Source organism: Lampris incognitus, chromosome 6 (genome assembly GCF_029633865.1).
Source record: "Lampris incognitus isolate fLamInc1 chromosome 6, fLamInc1.hap2, whole genome shotgun sequence".
Taxonomy (NCBI): domain Eukaryota; kingdom Metazoa; phylum Chordata; class Actinopteri; order Lampriformes; family Lampridae; genus Lampris; species Lampris incognitus.
The window spans coordinates 57576456-57594232 of NC_079216.1; the positions used below are offsets into that span (position 1 = coordinate 57576456).

General features: G+C 44.6%; 1 protein-coding gene across 2 annotated transcripts in view; it reads right to left on the reverse strand.

Annotated features, from left to right (window-relative positions):
• Positions 1-3978: 3978 nt before the first annotated feature.
• Positions 3979-17777, reverse strand: part of jph3b (junctophilin 3b) — a 69433-nt gene continuing 55634 nt past the window's right edge. For both annotated transcript variants that reach the window (XM_056282061.1, XM_056282059.1), the window contains 2 exons: positions 14971-15998; positions 3979-4059 (listed from right to left, as the gene is read on the reverse strand). In XM_056282061.1, the coding sequence (XP_056138036.1) occupies positions 3979-4059; positions 14971-15998 (1109 nt within the window). The remainder of the gene's footprint in view (positions 4060-14970; positions 15999-17777) is intronic.

Consider the following 17777-nt stretch of genomic DNA (forward strand, 5'->3'; position numbering starts at 1 on the left):
CTTGGTGCATCTGGCACATTTCATGATAGAATTTACCCAAAAACAAGCAAATAAACAGAACAATATAATATATAATTGACAATAATAATTTATACCATGGATCTAGCTATATATTTTTTTTTTCAAAAATTACCCAGTTTTATAATCCGTGTTCAGTATCTCAAATAAGAACACGTCACTCGGGCGCTAAAACAAATCACTCAGTGCAGTAAGGCTAATATCTGTTGTGGTATTTCGTTATTATTTTGTATTTCTCGTCTAAGTCCAGAAGATGGCGTCTAAAGACCGCACGGAAACTTGACCCACGCTGAATTTTAAGGTGGACTTCAGCAGATAGTGCTGCATTAATATGGAGACGTGACGTCGATACAGGAGATACGAGGTTAATTTGTAATGGTGTAGTTTCTGTGTTATTGGCTATAGAATCTAATTTCAGTGAAAATGAAAATGCTAGGTTTTTTTTACTTGATAAAATATTTACTTTTATTCATTCAACTATATACAATATATTTATAAACTTATTTGATTATATACTTTTGTTTATTTATCACTCCAGTCCTGTCCCCCTTATGACGGAGGAAAGTTCAGGCATGGTTGCTATGGTAACTGTATCCGACCCTCCCAACTTGGGTTGCTGTACTTCTCTGAAAAGGATGCTTTCTCTACCACACACACACACACACACACACACACACACACACACACACACACACACACACACACACACACACACACAAAGTGGATAGACAAAGCAAAAAAAAAAAAATCCAGAGACAATAAGTAGCGGATCAAAAACCACAAGAGACAGCCATTTTTTTCAAACACTTTCATTATTTTCATTATTTTCTTCACATAACTCAAAAGCAAAACAGAATTATTCTCAGGAAAAGAAAGAAAGAAAGAAAGAGAAAGAGAAAGAAAGAAAAAAGAAAGAAGGAAGAATAAACCTATTGAGAGAGAGCTGGGCATGCTGCTGCGGACTACTTGGGGAGGGGTGGGGGTGCTTGGCTCTGGTGCAGGGCATCCTCACCAGGCTGACAATGGACAGCTGAGTTTCTCAACCCTCTTCAGTCTGGGACCCAAATAGAGAAAATTTAACCTTTGGTTGACGCACAGTAAAATGTACTCTTGCCATGTGGAGACCGTCTACAAGGAAGCTGACAACTAATTTAGGGCTGCAATGTGTACTGTCAGAGAGTGTGGGTGTCCTGTGGGGCAGAAGAGGCGTTAGCGGTTCCTGCTCTTCCAAGTTGTTACCAACAGCAGAGGACTTGGCTATTACATCATATTACATGGAAGGAGAGCACACCCACATGGTCGTACACACCGACGTGTGTTATGTTGTACAGTTACACAAAAAAACATATTGCACACACACATAGGGTTGTGCACGCACACACACACGCACACTCACACGTGCATGCGTGTGCGCACACACACACCCACACATACATAAAGTGTCTGGTCGGCCAGATGTGAATGGGGACACAATTTGATATTCCTTTTTTTTCTCCATCATATAAAATAGAGATACCCAGACGCTTTAATCAGTTTTTTTTTTAAAAAGTAGGCAAATTATGACGTTTTTGTCCGTCTCTGTTTCTGCTGAGAATGTGTTTCTCTGGTAGTCTCTCTTGTCTGCTCATCTGTTGTCTCCACAACGGCCACTCCAGTATCCAACTGAAGTGGACTGAAAGTCTGAGGAAGAGAGACAGCATAGCCCGGACAGCCCACTGCTTGCTCCACGTACAACAGGTCTACTATCTTCGATCACTTTACTGAAATGTCTCTCGAATACTCTGAATGTGTGATTTGGTTTGCCTGGACCACTGGCACATGTTTAAAAAAAAGTTAATTAGTCCCGTTTACATGACGAGGACATTAAAAGCAGGTTATGGGGTGTCCTGCATTACACAATCCGAGCCACGCACTCCCCCGGACACTGCTGCTGCCAAAACGTAGCAAAGCCACACACGTTTTGCTGGAGTTGCTTCCACACCACCGGAGACATACACATGCATGTATTTTTCCACTTCTGGGAACATTTCTTTGCAAAACAAAGCATGCAAAGCATTTTAGATACTCCGCACACAAGTTCTAGCTAAAAGAAATTGAGTTTGGAGGGGGGCAGCTGCAGAGAGAGGACTGTTCATTGTGTAACAGCACAGCACCAGGTAGAGGTGTGTGTCAGGACCATGAGGATGTTTTGAAGCAATGCTGCTCTGCTACGCACACATTTCTCTTCCCACAGCTGTGATTCCACAGTGCCGCCCAACTGGACCATAACTCAGTTACAGGGTTTTTGTTTTATCTAACTTCTTGGCCTGTCAAAACTCAGATGCAACCTCCTCTGACTGGCTGCTGGGGGATTTTGAGGCCTGCTGGTCCAGAGCAGGAGAGAGAGAGAGAAAGAGAAGAGAGAGAGAGAGAGAGAGAGAGAGAGAGAGAGAGAGAGAGAGAGAGAGAGAGAGAGAGAGAGAGAGAGAGAGAGAGAGAGAGAGAGAGAGAGAGAGAGAGTCAGCAGGTGGTGTTGGACTGGATGTGGACAAACAGTGACAGGCTTGTCCCGTTTAGGTCTTGCTGTAAAGTTCACAAACAGCGTGAAAGGCCACTGAGCTACTAGGAGACCACACTCACACACACACACACATGCATGTGCGCACACACACACACACGCACACACAAAACAAAATTCATTCACACTTCAAGTATACATACAGTATAGTGCACATACGTACACAAAAGCATTCTGGGCTACAACATGTGCTCCTGTGCATGCACACACACACACACACACACACACACACACACACACACACACACACACACACACACACACACACACACACACACACACACATGCGCACGCACGCACGCACGCATACACACACACACACACGCACGCACACATTCTCTCTGTGCTGTACATGATGGATGAGAGGAGACAGCAGACGGGGGCTGCTGTGAGAGGAGGAAACAGGAGGGAGGATGGTGGGGTAGGATTGTGTGTGTGTGTGTGTGTGTGTGTGTGTGTGTATGTGTGTGTGTGTGTGTGGTGCAGAAGCGAGGATGACAGAGAGACAGATAAAAGAGGAAGATGGTCAAGGTGTGCATTGGGGCTGTGTGATCAAATGCAGTTAAGCTGGGGACTTGGTAACCACACTAGACAGGAAGTGATGTCACTTAGAGAAGAGCAAGATGCTGTCTACCATTGTATCATGTTTCCCCCAAAGCAGCCGTGGCCTCTCTGGGTCTGTCTCCGTCTGCCTCACGCAGACGGACGCACGTGCAAGCGTGCACACATGCACGCACACTCACCCACGAGTAGCAACGTTTGGGTAAGCGCAGGACTCAAAAAGGCAGGGATTAGAAAGAGGGGTGGGGGGTACAAAATAAATATATCCATAAACTTATCATACATGAGATAAAATGAATAAGTTAATAAATAAATTAGAAGTTACAAATCTGTTGAAAACTATGGTTTTGAGATGAAAAAAGTCTGTCCCGTCAGTCCTCTCTGCAGACACTGGAAGCAGACGTCTGGCTGGTCTGCCAGCTACATCTCTCCTGGCCCGGCATTCAGACCAGTTCAGACAGGTGATTTGACTGGTTTAGCTCACTTTAGGCTGTATAAGAACCATTTAAGCTCACTTCAGTCCAGGGGACTATATGAGCCCACTTTGGTCCTATAATCGGGTCAACTCCGCCCATTTTCGTCCACTTCTTTGGACCATGCATTTACAAATCCTTAATATGGCCCAGGTTTAGCTGGGGTTAGCTTACTTGATAGCCCATCTATGTGGGGTGGTGGGTTCGCCGGCCGTAGACCCAGCTGTTTTGGAATGACTGTTCTGCAGGCCTCCTCGGTCCAGGTTTTCATTGGCCTGATGCAGTCCTCCTGCCAGATTCATCTTAATACTCATACGGATTTATATTTGCGGTAGCATAGATAGGTGGACTCTGAAAGTCGTGCCGTCTTTAAATAAAAAAGTGGATAAACAAAATAGCCACTCCGATGTTGAGCAGAATCACCATGACGACCAGGATCGAGCTGTAGGCCTGCATAGGAGGGAGAGAGCGAGAGAGCGAGGAGCGTGTCAATAATAAGGAACCACACACACACACATATACACACACACATGCACACGCATGCATGTAAAGCATTAAAGCTCATCATCTCAACCGACTTGTTTAACCACACTGGGGAAGCCCGTATATATTGTTTTTAATCAACGTTGGTCATCACATACCAACTGTGTTCACTTCTTGAAGTCATTTTAACATAAAGGAGGGTAATCCAACTGCAGCACTGGGCATCAAGTACATTAAGGACAAACAGGCTCTCTTGATTTCATCATCATCATCATCATCATCAGCTCTGTAACCTATGGAGGTCGTAGGAGCACAGCTGATGCCTCAACAAGTCTAGTTGAGTCATCATTGTGTTCCAGTAGGGGGAGTACCTGGTGGCCCCTGTCTCCTCTCCAGGTATGGATGGCCATTGGTTCACAGAGGAACTCATCCGCCCTTTGACAGGTTTTGTTTTAAGTCCTGCTGGGTGTCCACACACCCTCCTCACAACGACCCAAGGGTTGAAGTGGGGGTGCCGGTTTAGTCGCCGGCGACCTGGCGGTTGCAGTTTAACGTCGTACCCAGGACACAAATCTCTTGATTTGCGTTTTTGTAAATAGGTACATGCAGTTTATTTAGCTCTTATTTGGCTGTTTTCACTGCAAATTTACTGAACCTGTGATTAGTTGCAAACAGTGCATGGACTGTCTTCAACCCCAGTCACAATTTCTCAGTACATCTGTACTCGAGCCTTATTATTATTATTATTATTATTTTTAATAAACATGGTTTCCTGGATGGGAAAGTCCGGGAATGTCTGCAGAAGCCGACTCAAAAGTGAACATTCAGGGTTTCTATCCTAAAGTCTATAAAACCCATTTTCCAGTAAAACCCACAGTATTAAAACGCCATTTCCCACAGCTGAAGATCAGCCACCGTTTAATGTGGGCTCTTTCTTTTACTGAGCCATAATGATGACATGGGGGTTATGTTTGAACCACATGCGGTCCCCCATGGCTCGGCTCCAAATCCCAACATGGCTCCTTAACTTTCCCTCCCAAACACCAAGTCCACTGTCCACACAGCACGCCCAGGCTGCTCTTTCTGGAAGCACTTATTCTTATTTTTAACAAATGTGACATGAAGGTTAAAGAGGACCCCTCTGATTTTTTTAATGTCCTTTCCTTGTAGAAATGTTCACCAATGTCAAATTAACTTCATATAAAAGTTAGAAAAAGACCTTTTCAAAACCTAGCTAGCGCTCTGCCCACACCATTCTTCTAAACTGATTTTTTTTGCACCAAGTCACAGCTTTATGATATAACTAAAAACACCAAAATATTCTGTTGCCTACCAACACGGGGCTCGCCGGTTCGAATCCCTGTGTTACCTCTGGCTTGGTTGGGCATCCCTATAGACACAATTGGCCGTGTCTGCGGGTGGGAAGTAGGAGGTGGGTATGTGTCCTTGTTGCTGCACTAGCACCTCCTCTGCTTGGTTGGGGTGCCTGTTCAGGGGGAAGGGGGAAGGGGGAACTGGGGGGAATAGCGTGATCCTCTCATGCGCTACGTCCCCCTGGTGAAACTCCTCACTGTCAGGTGAAAAGAAGCGGCTGGTGACTCCACATGTATCGGAGGAGGCATGTGGTAGTCTGCAGCCCTCCCCAGTTCGGCAGAGGGGGCCCAGACAGCAAAATTGCTATGGCCCGGACCCGTCCCACACCCGACACTTTCATCCGGCTCACATACCGTGTGGAATGGTGGCACTTGGGTGGTCCACTCCTGTTTGCCAGATCTGGGCCAGAACCAAGCCATAGCAATGCCGTATGTGCCACATATTTGCCAAAGGTGGCCCACATTTGATTTGGCATATTTGGGCCATATTTGGTATTATACATGTGGGCCACTTCAGGCTCACATCCATTTTGTCAGGGCCAGAAGAAGGCCATCAGTGCCGCATCATTGCCTGAAGTGGCCCACATCCGGATGCTATCTGGGGGTGGAGCAGCGACCGGGACGGCTCGGAAGAGTGGGGTAATTGGCCAGATACAATTGGGGAGAAATACCCCCCCCCCCCACCAAAATAGGTGAAGTGGTTAGAAACCAATACTTTCGTCTGAACTTGTAAGGTTCACATTATGTAGCACAGGAGGCTCAGCAAACCAACACAGGTAACGGGCCACTGAGGTGTCCATCATGTCTGATTTTGTGTCAGATTGTGCACACTAAATCTGTAATTAATCACTCTTAAAGGAAGAGTGTCAAGCTATCAAAGAGGAAGCACTCTAACGTGACGTATGAAATATCTCCTTTACTGTAACTGTGCAGATGCCACCTATAGTGTGTGTGTGCGTGCCACACCCACACCCATGCACACGCGCACACACACACACACACACACACACACACACACACACACACACACACACACACACACACACACACACACACACACACACACTATTCCCAAGCCATTAAAACATTTTACTGAAATATGTTTCGACCCTGTGGTCTAAATAAGAATTTACTCTCTTTGCTGCTCGATGAGCTGGTGGTTTATATGAACTCCTGCATGAAGTTCATTTCAACAGCAGTTGCGGTGGAACAGCGAAGGGCAACAGTTTAATATGATTAATTGACATTTCTACAACAGCGCTGCACGTGTCCATAGCGGCCGGCTGACAGGGCCTCTGCTGATCAATCCAGTGATAGGCTTACTGTAGATCTGTGTCAGAGATGATTACCCGACCAGCGGTAGATGAAATCCTCCAGTAATCTTGGCTTTTCAACCAGAAAAGGCTGACAAAGAGAAGAATGAAGCGTTGATCTATCGCAACACTCTGATTCACATAACACACACCCATTCCTGTTAGCTGTCAATCCTCTACTGCTAAGCACTTAGCATCCCCCTGCTGTTCAACAGTAATGTCGTTGTTTATTGTCTATCAATAGTGTTCTAGCGTGATGAAATTCAGCGGTACACAATTCTGTTGTCCAAGTGAATGACGACGAGAATCAATTACTTAACATTTTCTCATTAAATGAGATCTGAGATATTTGTTATTGGGTTTGATGTTATACTTTACATTGTCTCATACATTATCTCACAGTTCAATATGATGGACCTCAGGTAGATCATTAAACACGGTATTTTGCATATGTAAGCGGTCGCCTCACAGCAGGAAGGTCCTGGGTTCGAGCCCTGGGGTAGTCCAACCTTGGGGGTCGTCCCGGGTCGTTTGCATGTTCTCCCCATCACTGCGTGGGTTTCCTCCCACAGTCCAAAGACATGTAGGTCAGGCGAATCGGACTTACTAAATTGTCCCTAGGTGTGAATATGTGTGTGTGTGTGTGTGTGTGTGTGTGTGTGTGTGTATGTGTCGGCCCTGTGATGGCCTGGTGGCCTGTCCAGGGTGTCTCTCCCGCCTGCTACCCAATGAATGCGACCCTGACAGCAGGATAAAGCGGTTTGGATAATGGATGGATGGATATTATATATATATATATACTATATAAAACGTATTAAAATCTTTTTTCCTGTATCCGTGTTGAGATACATATATATATATAAATTGGTGTAGTGTAAAATGTCCTGTGATTATCATGATAATAGTTTCCGTATCGCCAAGCACTACGGTCAAGCACCTTGCACAAGGGAGTTGTATAGAAGCTGATAATAATAATGGGAAGCTGGTGGGTTTTACAACTGTGTTTAAATAACAGGGAGCAATTTGACTGGAGCAAAACGGGAAAGCATTAATCTTGTTTGCACAAACAATGTAATTTCTTATTATAAGGTATTTTTTCCCTTTTTTTTTTTAAAGGGGGGGCATACAAGCTATACGTACATCTTATCTGTCCATTACTCCCTGTATCCGGTAACATCGTTTACTGCTTTTTACACAGGCCTGTTATTAATGGGCTGTGCCACTGTGGCTTCAAACGTGTGTGATAAGTATGCGATTTGTATTATACAATCTATTTTACTTTTTAAGCAGAACATCAAACTAACCTGACTGACCTCAACAACAAACTGGAATAGTTCTCTTAGTCTCCTGGATGTGATTTCTATATATTTCTACCCCCCCCACCCCCCAAAAAACCACATTCTTAAAGTCAGTTTCAACGCATTTTGTAGACATGCAACATAATAAAAATGTGGCTGGTCTCAGCCAAAGCGTGGAACTCATTTCTTTCCTGACAGTAGCTATTATTCACAGTTTACAGTCGCAAAAATCGGAGGGAGAGGCTGTGGATGTGTGATGGTGCGGGATGTTCCAGCGGGGCTAACTAACCTCCTGTGTGTTTCTCTCAGGGAAAGACGAGCACTACAACGCCTCAGAAAGAGGAACACACAAAGTCTGCGGTTGTTGGATTTTTTTTCAGCCCTTGTGGGAGCTGTTTCGGCCTCATACAGCACAGAGGTTTTGTATGTTTAATCGTGCATGTATGAATATGTGTGCATTCAAGTGTGTGACAGTGACTGTGTGTGTGTTTACATTATATGACAATGTGAATTCATGCGTTTGTGTATGCATATAGGCATGAATGTACACGTGTGTGTGTGTGTGTGTGTGTGTGTGTGTGTGTGTGTGTGTGTCTCAGTGCAGTCAGTGCGCTCATCGTGTCCATAGTGTTCTCTGTGTGTGATAGTATCTCTCTTTGCTGAAAACCTGTCTTACACAAATTTCACTTGCTTGGCTGCAAACATCCTCCCTCCCTCCCTCCTCCTCCTCCTCCTCCTCTCCACCCTCCTTCCCCCTGTCATTGACAAACGCTCACCGATTGGCTGCCGTGGAAGCAAGGCATAAGCTGTTCCCTAGCAACAGAGCACTGCCTAACCAATAGGGGGCCCTCTGAGAGGAAGGGGCTACTTTGCCAATATGCTGTTACTAAGGTGCAGAGAGGACCACTGGGGTTTTCTGTCTCTCCCCCGTTCCTCTCCCTTTCTCTCTCTCTCTGTGTCATTTGTTTGTTTATGCGTGTTGTGGCCTCCGTGCCACTTAGCTGCCATATATCTCGGCTTATTCTGTTGACATGTGCCACCACGCTGTTAAGGACAACTGAAGTGAGCGAGCAGCGTCCGAGAGAGAGGGGAGAGTCAGCGCACCACCATTTACACACATGCAGGGCGGCAGAAGGCGAGCGCGCTTGTAAACTATTCATAATGTGCACAGTTCATGTGAGCGGTGCACAGTGTGTGGCTGTAATGTGCCGCTGATTTTTCACTGCCGTTCATTAGCTGCCGTATTATCATCCAGGATTAGTGTGGTTAGGGGCCATCCACCAGCCCCAGTCAAGACGCAGCCAAAAAATTATTATAACGGCGTAATCCCCCCGCAATGCTTGGTCATAGTACAAAAAAACTATTTCTTTATTTCACAAGGTTAAACCTCGTGCCTCTCCCGCAGGATTATATTAATATGCAGGATAACATTGTGTTATGTCATCGGGGATGGGATGTATCCTCATGACAGCGGGCAACAAATCCTTTTAGTCAAATCAATACATGGCGGTGACATGACAGTCATCACAAAGGCACCACACGGCTGTTCAGCGCAACATCGAGGCAAAAGACCAGGGTAGAGCTCAAATAACTAAAATTCCATAGCAAGTTTTGAATATTATAGTATATATTTTTTGAACAGGAATATGTTTAAATGTTGTATCTTTTTATTCTTCCATTTTTCACGTCTTTATTTTGATTTAAATGTGAGTGATGCTCACACTCTGGCATCAAAACTTGCCAAACTGTAACGCTGTGCAGTGCCTGGTGCATGTAGGCGTGGTCCTTCACATAGAGCCTCATCCTTCACTAAACTCCAGGGCTCATAGGTATCGCTGGATATGCCTTATGACAAGCCATTTTAACATTTATTCACTGGAGTTTACTAGTCAGTATTAAATCTAACTTGCCAAAATTATATATTTTCAGTTGAAAAACACAATGGTGCAAGTCTGAGAGTAAGACTGTCACAATAATATTTTGGCCTGGTCAAAACTGCAGTTTTGCCAGCTAGGATTACATATTGATTCATACTGATACGGATATTTCATAGATCTGTGATTTAGATGGACTTCTGATTTAAAAGCTCTCTCTAGTTTAGTTACAGACATGTACAAGTCCTTTGCCAGGGCGTCTGGGTAGTGTAGTGGTCTATTCCATTGCCTACCAACACAGAGATCGCCAGTTCGAATCCCTGTGTTATCTCTGGCTTGTTGGGGCATCCCTACAGACATAGTTGGTTGTTTCTGCAGGTGGGAAGCTGGATGTGGGTATGTGTCCTGGTCGCCGCACTAGCGCCTCCTCTGGTCAGTCGGGCCACCTGTTCAGGGGGGAGGGGGGAACTGGGGGGAATAGCGTGATCCTCCCACGCGCTATGTTCCCCTGGCGAAACTCCTCACTGTCAGGTGAAAAGAAGCAGCTGGGGACTCCACATGTATCGGAGGAGGCATGTGGTAGTCTGCAGCCCTCCCTGGATCGGCAGAGGGGTGGAGCAGCGACCGGGACGGCCCGGAAGAGTGCGGCAATTGGCCGGGTACAATTGGGGAGAAAAAGGGGGAAAAAAAAGAAAAAACAATTCCTTTGCCACATGTGAACATAAGAGCTACACAACTCCACAATTCTGCACCCAGTCGATGATGGATGCCTGTTAAAATGCCAGTATCAGATATCTATACGCAACTCAATTCCAACTAGTCAAAAGATAGGCATAAATAGTGGACAAATGCCAATACACACTGAAGAAACAACCTACGACTTGAGTTTTAATCCAGTTTGGCTTCATCGCATCAGCTGACATAGAAGGGCTGGTATTTGCATAAAACATCTAATTCTGTGTTTGAATGGGGAATCTCCAGAGAACATCTTAGTTACAACAAGACACAACTAACAAAGCTGTTTTGGGTTTATAGTTGTGCCTACTGTTCATTCATCATCTTCGTCTTTTTTTTCCCTCCATTTTTGAAAGTAGCTAGGGCCTAGATGCCTTAATTATCATTGATATTAGGCATCTTCAACTAAACATTACTTGGTAAAATTATGTTTATTTTGCCTTAACTCCATTATAGATAACTAGAGTCATGTTGGCCTTGATTATGACTTGTCTGTCATTAATTTTTATTTGTCCCAATTAAACTATAGCTAGCTGGAATAATCTGCACCTTTTTGCACCTCCAAATAACATCCAAGGACCAAAATTTCATAATACACTGATGTTGAACCAGAACATTTTTTCCTGTAGATATCTGGATTCGAAATATGACCGGTCAAAATGTCACTGACAACATCTAAAGTGAGTTTCCAAGTCCACCCATCCATGCATTATTTAACTGCTTATCCTGCTCTCAGGGTTGCGGGAGATGCTGGAGCCTATCCCAGCAGTCATTGGGCGGCAGGCGGGGAGACACCCTGGACAGGCCGCCAGGCCATTGCCGGCAGCCATACCAACATGTACCCTGCTCTGCCGAATGAAAGCAGCTAAGTTGGTGTGGGCTTGGCTAGTACTTGGTTGGGAGACCGCCTGGGAAAACTGAGTTGCTGCTGGAAGTGGTGTTGGTGGGCCAGTAGGGGGCAGTCTTCCCTCTGGTCCTAATAAAACAACAAAAAATCCCAACAAACGCCCAGTGCAGTGATGGGGACACTGTGCTGTAGGTGAACGTCTTCGAGTGAAGACGTTAAATCGAGGTCTTGACTCACTGCGGTCATTAAAGACGCCACGGCACTTATCGTAAAGAGTAGGGGGTCCCCCGGTGTCCTGGCAAAATTCCCAAACTATCTCTCTCCATCTGGCCACCTAATCATCCCACTGTGTAATTCACTCAATGATCCCTCCCTCTCCACCTCAAGCTGTGGTGAACGTTCTGGTGCAAAATGGCTGCCGTGCATCACCCAGGTGGGTGCTACACATTAGTGGTGGTTGAAGTGAGTTACCTCCTTCACTGTGAAGCGCTTTGGGTGTCTAGATATAGCGCTATATAAATGTAATCCATTATTATTATTAAATTGTTGTATTCAGATTTTGACTTTGACTTTAAAGTGTAACTTCTCCCCCAGTTCTGAGCCTAACTTCAACCACTGTATAATTTTGAAATATGCTAAAAAGTGGGCAAGGGGCTGAGAGGGGGCGTGGGGTGGGGGCATGGGTGTGAGAAGCAGGAGTAGCTGGGGAGAGCCGTAAGAAGGGCCCGGAATACATCCAGAGTTACTGCCGCACACCGTCGTGGTCCCCTCCACTGGCCCACCTTCCAGCACGGTGTTGTACACCACCCTGTGAAGACGCCCCGACTGCCATGACGCAGATGCGCTGCAGGCGGAAGGGGGAGGTGCGTCGCCCACCTCTGGTTAGACAGCGTTAACATTCTTTTTTCTTTTCATCCATCCATCCAACCATTATCCAAGCCGCTTATCCCAATTGGGGTCACAGGATGCCGGAGCCTATCCCAGCAGTCATTGGGCAGCAGGCAGGTAGACACCCTGAACAGGCCGCCAGTCCATCACAGGGCCGACACATTCACATCTAGGGACAATTTAGTGCAGCCGATTCACCTGACCTACATGTCTTTGGACTATGTGAGGAAACCGGAGCCCCCAGAGAAAATCCATGCAGACATGGGGAGAACATGCAAACTCCACACGGAGGACGACCTGGGATGACCCCCGAGGCTGGACTACCCCAGGGTTCAAACCCAGGATCTTCTTGCTGTGAGGCAACTGCGCTAACCACTGCGCCACCCTTAATTATTTTAACCCCATTAAATCCCTTATTTCATATTTGTAATGCCATGATGTAGATAAATCCCAACCGGTGGACTCTATGTCAGCACTGGCCTTGCAAGGTTCAGGGCTGACTTAAAACAGTAGATAGCGTGTTGAGCCATTTTCAACCCATGAAATGCTGATTTTTATAAATTTGGTAAGAAATGTCAATATTAACACCAGCATTGATGTGTTTCATCACTGTACCATCATATCTTTCAGTTTACAGCTCAAAAAACACGTAAGTGTTCAGCACCTCTTTAAAGAGAATAATTATTGATAGTTTGGGTTGAAATTATGGCTCCCCTAACCGAGTTACTGACCTCTACAAACACATTAGGATGACTCAAAAATGAACAGAGATTGCTAAAGTTAAAGATATTTTCATACCAGAGTTGTATAGATGTATACATTTGTAATGCAAACTCGTCATGACTGAGTTCAAAAAACTCAATTTAAAATTTGCTCATCAAAATCACACACTTGTACATCGCTGATTATTTTCTTTCCGGTTAATCAGAGTTAAAGAGTAGCTATTTATCTAAAAATCTGATTCTGTCCCGGCATGAATGCGGACGTGCCGTTGTGGTGTGTACATTTTTTCATTTTGACCAGTCATAAGTAAATCATAGGTTCTCGTCAATTAACTTTTTGACCAGTCAAAGGTGTGGCTATGCAGACATGTAGTTGCAAAATAAAACTACATTGATTGCTCATAACAGTAATTCTAAAAGGAACTGGACAGAAACATATGAAAAATAGTTTCATTTGGAGTTTTGACAACAATTTTTCTTTAACAACTCACAAATTAGCTATCAATGTAGAGTCCGTTGAATAAAAAAAAAAATCAGTGATAAAGGTTCATCTGTGATTACTATTAATATATGATAGCGACATCTAGAACTAAGACTTTGTTCACTTGTGAATTAATTATTTGAATAGAAATGAATTAATGAACTCATATGAATGAATTGAAATATTGTGAATTATTAGTATTCCAAATTACTTAATGGATACTTTGATTGGAATACCAGCTAAATAAAAACAAATATAAGATATTAATAATGTGATTTGGCTCATAAGTGAACAAAATGGCTTTTGATAAATGTCAGTTGTTGCATTTCTCTAACTTCCTTGTTTAAACTGATGTGAACTCATACATCAGTCTATATAGGCATTTCAGATGACAAAATGCTGAAAATCCTGTTCAAATAATAAAAATAAAATTAAATATATATGCAAAATATGCTTTCAAGACTGTCTAATATGTAGTTGGGTTCCACAGCACCAAGTTGAAATGGTGCTTTCAGTATGATAACTGATAATGGAGCAAATGAGGCTGGTGGCATTTATGTATTTTACTTCACCATCATGGAAAAATATCCGACCTTTCACATTCATTAAAACTCAATATTTGACTGGATTGGTTTTTCTAGCCAAAGAAACTGATAAAAAAAAAAACCCAGGATATTTATTCATGTCCTTTGCTTTTTAAAATACTATCATGTCAAATAACTTTTTCTTTTTTTTTTGCTGACAAGTTTAATATTTAAAAAAAATTCATTAATGAGTTTTGTTATATTGGGTTAATCCCTATAGGAAATTTCTCCTTTAAGCTATGTACTAAAGTAGACGAGGAAAACCATTTGTCTGGACAAAAAGGGTGTCTAATTTGTTTTCTTTTTTCTTTCCCATAAAACTCTTGTGTTTTAACAGCTGTTATAGAGGGTCAACAACAGACTTCCACATGCTGTATTTTCATGTTACGTTTCAAGACATTGTTAGTTAGCTAGCTAGCATGTTAGCTTGTTAGTTCGTTTCACAACAAACTTCTGAGTGTTAATTTGCATTTACTGTTTGTAATTTTTTAAACTCCCAGAGTGTAAAAATGATTTCATTTTTAAAACGGATTAAAGCAGAGCAAATTAAATTAACATTAGCATTTTTCTGGTGCCATACAAAGTGGGTGAAAAATTCACCATATTGTGTTTGTGTTGTATTAGTTTGTCTCACATAGTTTTGTTCGGCATTGCGTCACTGAGCCAGTCTGCGCTGCTTAATGTTATGTGTGCATTGTATGTAATACGATAGGTTGTAGTATTGCTATGAAAGTAGTTATCACATTATTAGTAAGAACATTACCGAGTTGCCTTTGCTTTGTATGAGGCTGTGGTCCTGCTGCTCCAGCGTGATGGGAGAGGACTTCTGTGGCGGGGAGAGGGTGAGGTCTCGCCTTAGGGGTCTTGTGTCTAATTTCTCCCCGAGTCGTACGTTGTCCGAGTCCTTACTCCCCTCCTTCCCCTCCCGCCCCTCGCGGTTCTTATTCCTCTGTCTCTGCACAGCGTGCGAGCGGCCCTCGCTGTGGGTGTGTGCATGAGTGTGGCCATGCCTCTCTTCCCCGTGCCCATAGGGCTTGTGGGTGTTGGAGTCCCTAGGCTGCAGCGGCTTCATCTCCATCTCATAGTTGCTTAGTTTCTCCTCGTCCTGTTCAAGGAGACGACCTCCCCTGGTGTGCACACCCCTGTGTCCTGTTTCGCCGTGCACACCCTTGTGTCCAGATGTCCACGATGCAGACGAGGATGACTCCATCCACCTATCTCGCCTGGCCTGTCTGTGATTGGATGAGCCGTGCTCCCGGGACTTGTGATTTGAGGAGGAGCTGTGTTTGTGTCCGTTGGTTCGACCTCCTCCACGGCCGCTGCTGTCTTGGCGGTTGCTGAGCCCTGCCTCTCCTCTTGATGATGTACCCCTCCGCTTGTCCTCGCTCCAGCTGTTGGCTCGCAGGTACTCCCCTGTTGTCCCTCCTCCTCCTACATCGCCTCCCCCACCACCTCCCTCCATCAGTACCTGTATCTCTGTCTGTCCTCCTCCACCGGCCTTCTCCCGACCTTCCCCATCCTCTTTCCTTCTGTCTCCGTGGTCCACCGCGCTCTGCCGGTGGAAGCGGGCGCTCTTGCTGCGTTGGGAGGGCCGCGCCGGGGGAGGTGGGGTGTGGGTTGGTGAGGAAGATGGAGGACTGAGGTCTGGGGTGGCGTTGTCATTGGAGGGGTCATCAGAGCCCCCACTCTTCACATAGAGGTCAGGGCTGTCGGCGGTCCCCGCGCTACTGGACATCCCCTCGCCCTCCATCTCACTCGACACCTGCCGCTTTGGACGCTGCACATCGACCCCTGGAAAAGATGAGAGACAGAAAGAGGGAGGGGGAGAGAGCGAGAGAGAGAGCAAGAGAGAGTTAGAGAGAGGAGACTCAAGATAATGCTAAATAATGAGGTTGTTGGTTGTTTTGGTGACCAAAACACAATGTCCTCCACAGTGGTTAGCATTTTGGCAGTGGCTAGCTTGACTGTTGTCACAATGTATATGCAGAGGACAGCACTATTTGCTTTGCTGCTTATTGAAAGGATAGCTTCCTGGGTCCGTGGTGGTGTAGCGGTCTAAGCATCGACTTTGTGTCGATGCAGATGCCCACTGGGGACCGGGGTTCGCGCCTCAGTCTCGTCAGATCCGACTATGGCCAGACTCGATGAAGCAGCAATAATTGGCAACGCTGTCTTCGGGAGGGGGGCGGAGTCGGCTTATGTTCGTCACATGAATGCGTCTCTGTGTGTGTCGGAAACAGCAGTGGTTCGGCCTGGAGTCGCCTTGTCACGAAAGTGGCAAGGCGTCTCCTTCGAGACTGCCGGCCAGAGAGATGCAGTTGGCGAACGTATGCAGGACGAGGGTGGGGGTTTGAACTAAAATAGGGATCGATTGGCCACTAAATTGGGAGAAAAATCAGAAATATTTTTTTTAAAAAAAGAAAGAAAGGATAGCTTCCTTCATTTCGGACTCCCCAGTGTGACTGCCCTGTCAGACATCAACACAGTTAAAGGAGTTTTGCTCTTGGTCTACTCCAGAATTCACATGTCAAAGTTCAAAGTTGAACTCTATGTGAAGGCACTGCACGATTTTACTTTGCTACCAGAAGCAATTCCTCTGATCACAACAATTCCAATCAAATTATTTTATTTTTTTGTAAAATACTATTGTTATGAATGCTGGTGTGACTGGGGCCCAAGGCAAATACTAGAGTCAACATGACAAATGTCCTAACAGAAAACAATGAAAGTTGCTGAGCATTTGTGAGCAGGTGCTTGGGATTGGTGTGGTGTGTCATGGAGTGTTTTGAGTTTATCTATGAGACCATCCTCATCGCATGGCATTATATGACGATGTTGACAAAGTGTTGAAATTGATGTGCAAGGTACGCTTCCACATCTGTATGAAACACCGTAGATTAACCCATCCTTAATTTAACCTTAACCATAAACTTGACCACTACCTAACCCGTATGTCATTAATATTCACCAATCAGAGCAGCAGAACCCAGTGCATCTCTATGCAGACACCAAAGGGTGCCTTGCGCATCAATATATCGACACTTTGTCAGTAGCGTCACTATATATATACATATACACATACACACACACACACACACACACACACACACATACATACATACATACATACATACATACATACATACATACATATACACACACACACACACACACACACACACACATATGTGTATATTTACATATACATATATGCACACACATATGTCTATATGTCTATATATATATATATATATATATATATATATATATATATATATATATATATATATATATATATATATATATATATATATATATACGTATTAGGGTGAGAATGCATTAAAACTCAGCCTGCAACCTTGGTGGTAAATGTCAGAAGAGATGTCTTTTGGCTGCAGAATAGAGAAATGGAACAGATCATTGTTGAAGTGTGTGAGAAAGAGACACAAGTGTCATCTCAGGTGAGAGAGTGGGAGTGTAGTATGTGTCATGTGTGATGGTGCTGTACAGCACATGCTGTTGTGGGTTGGCTGCCCACAGTGCTTTACAGGTGTGAGTGACAGAGGGAGG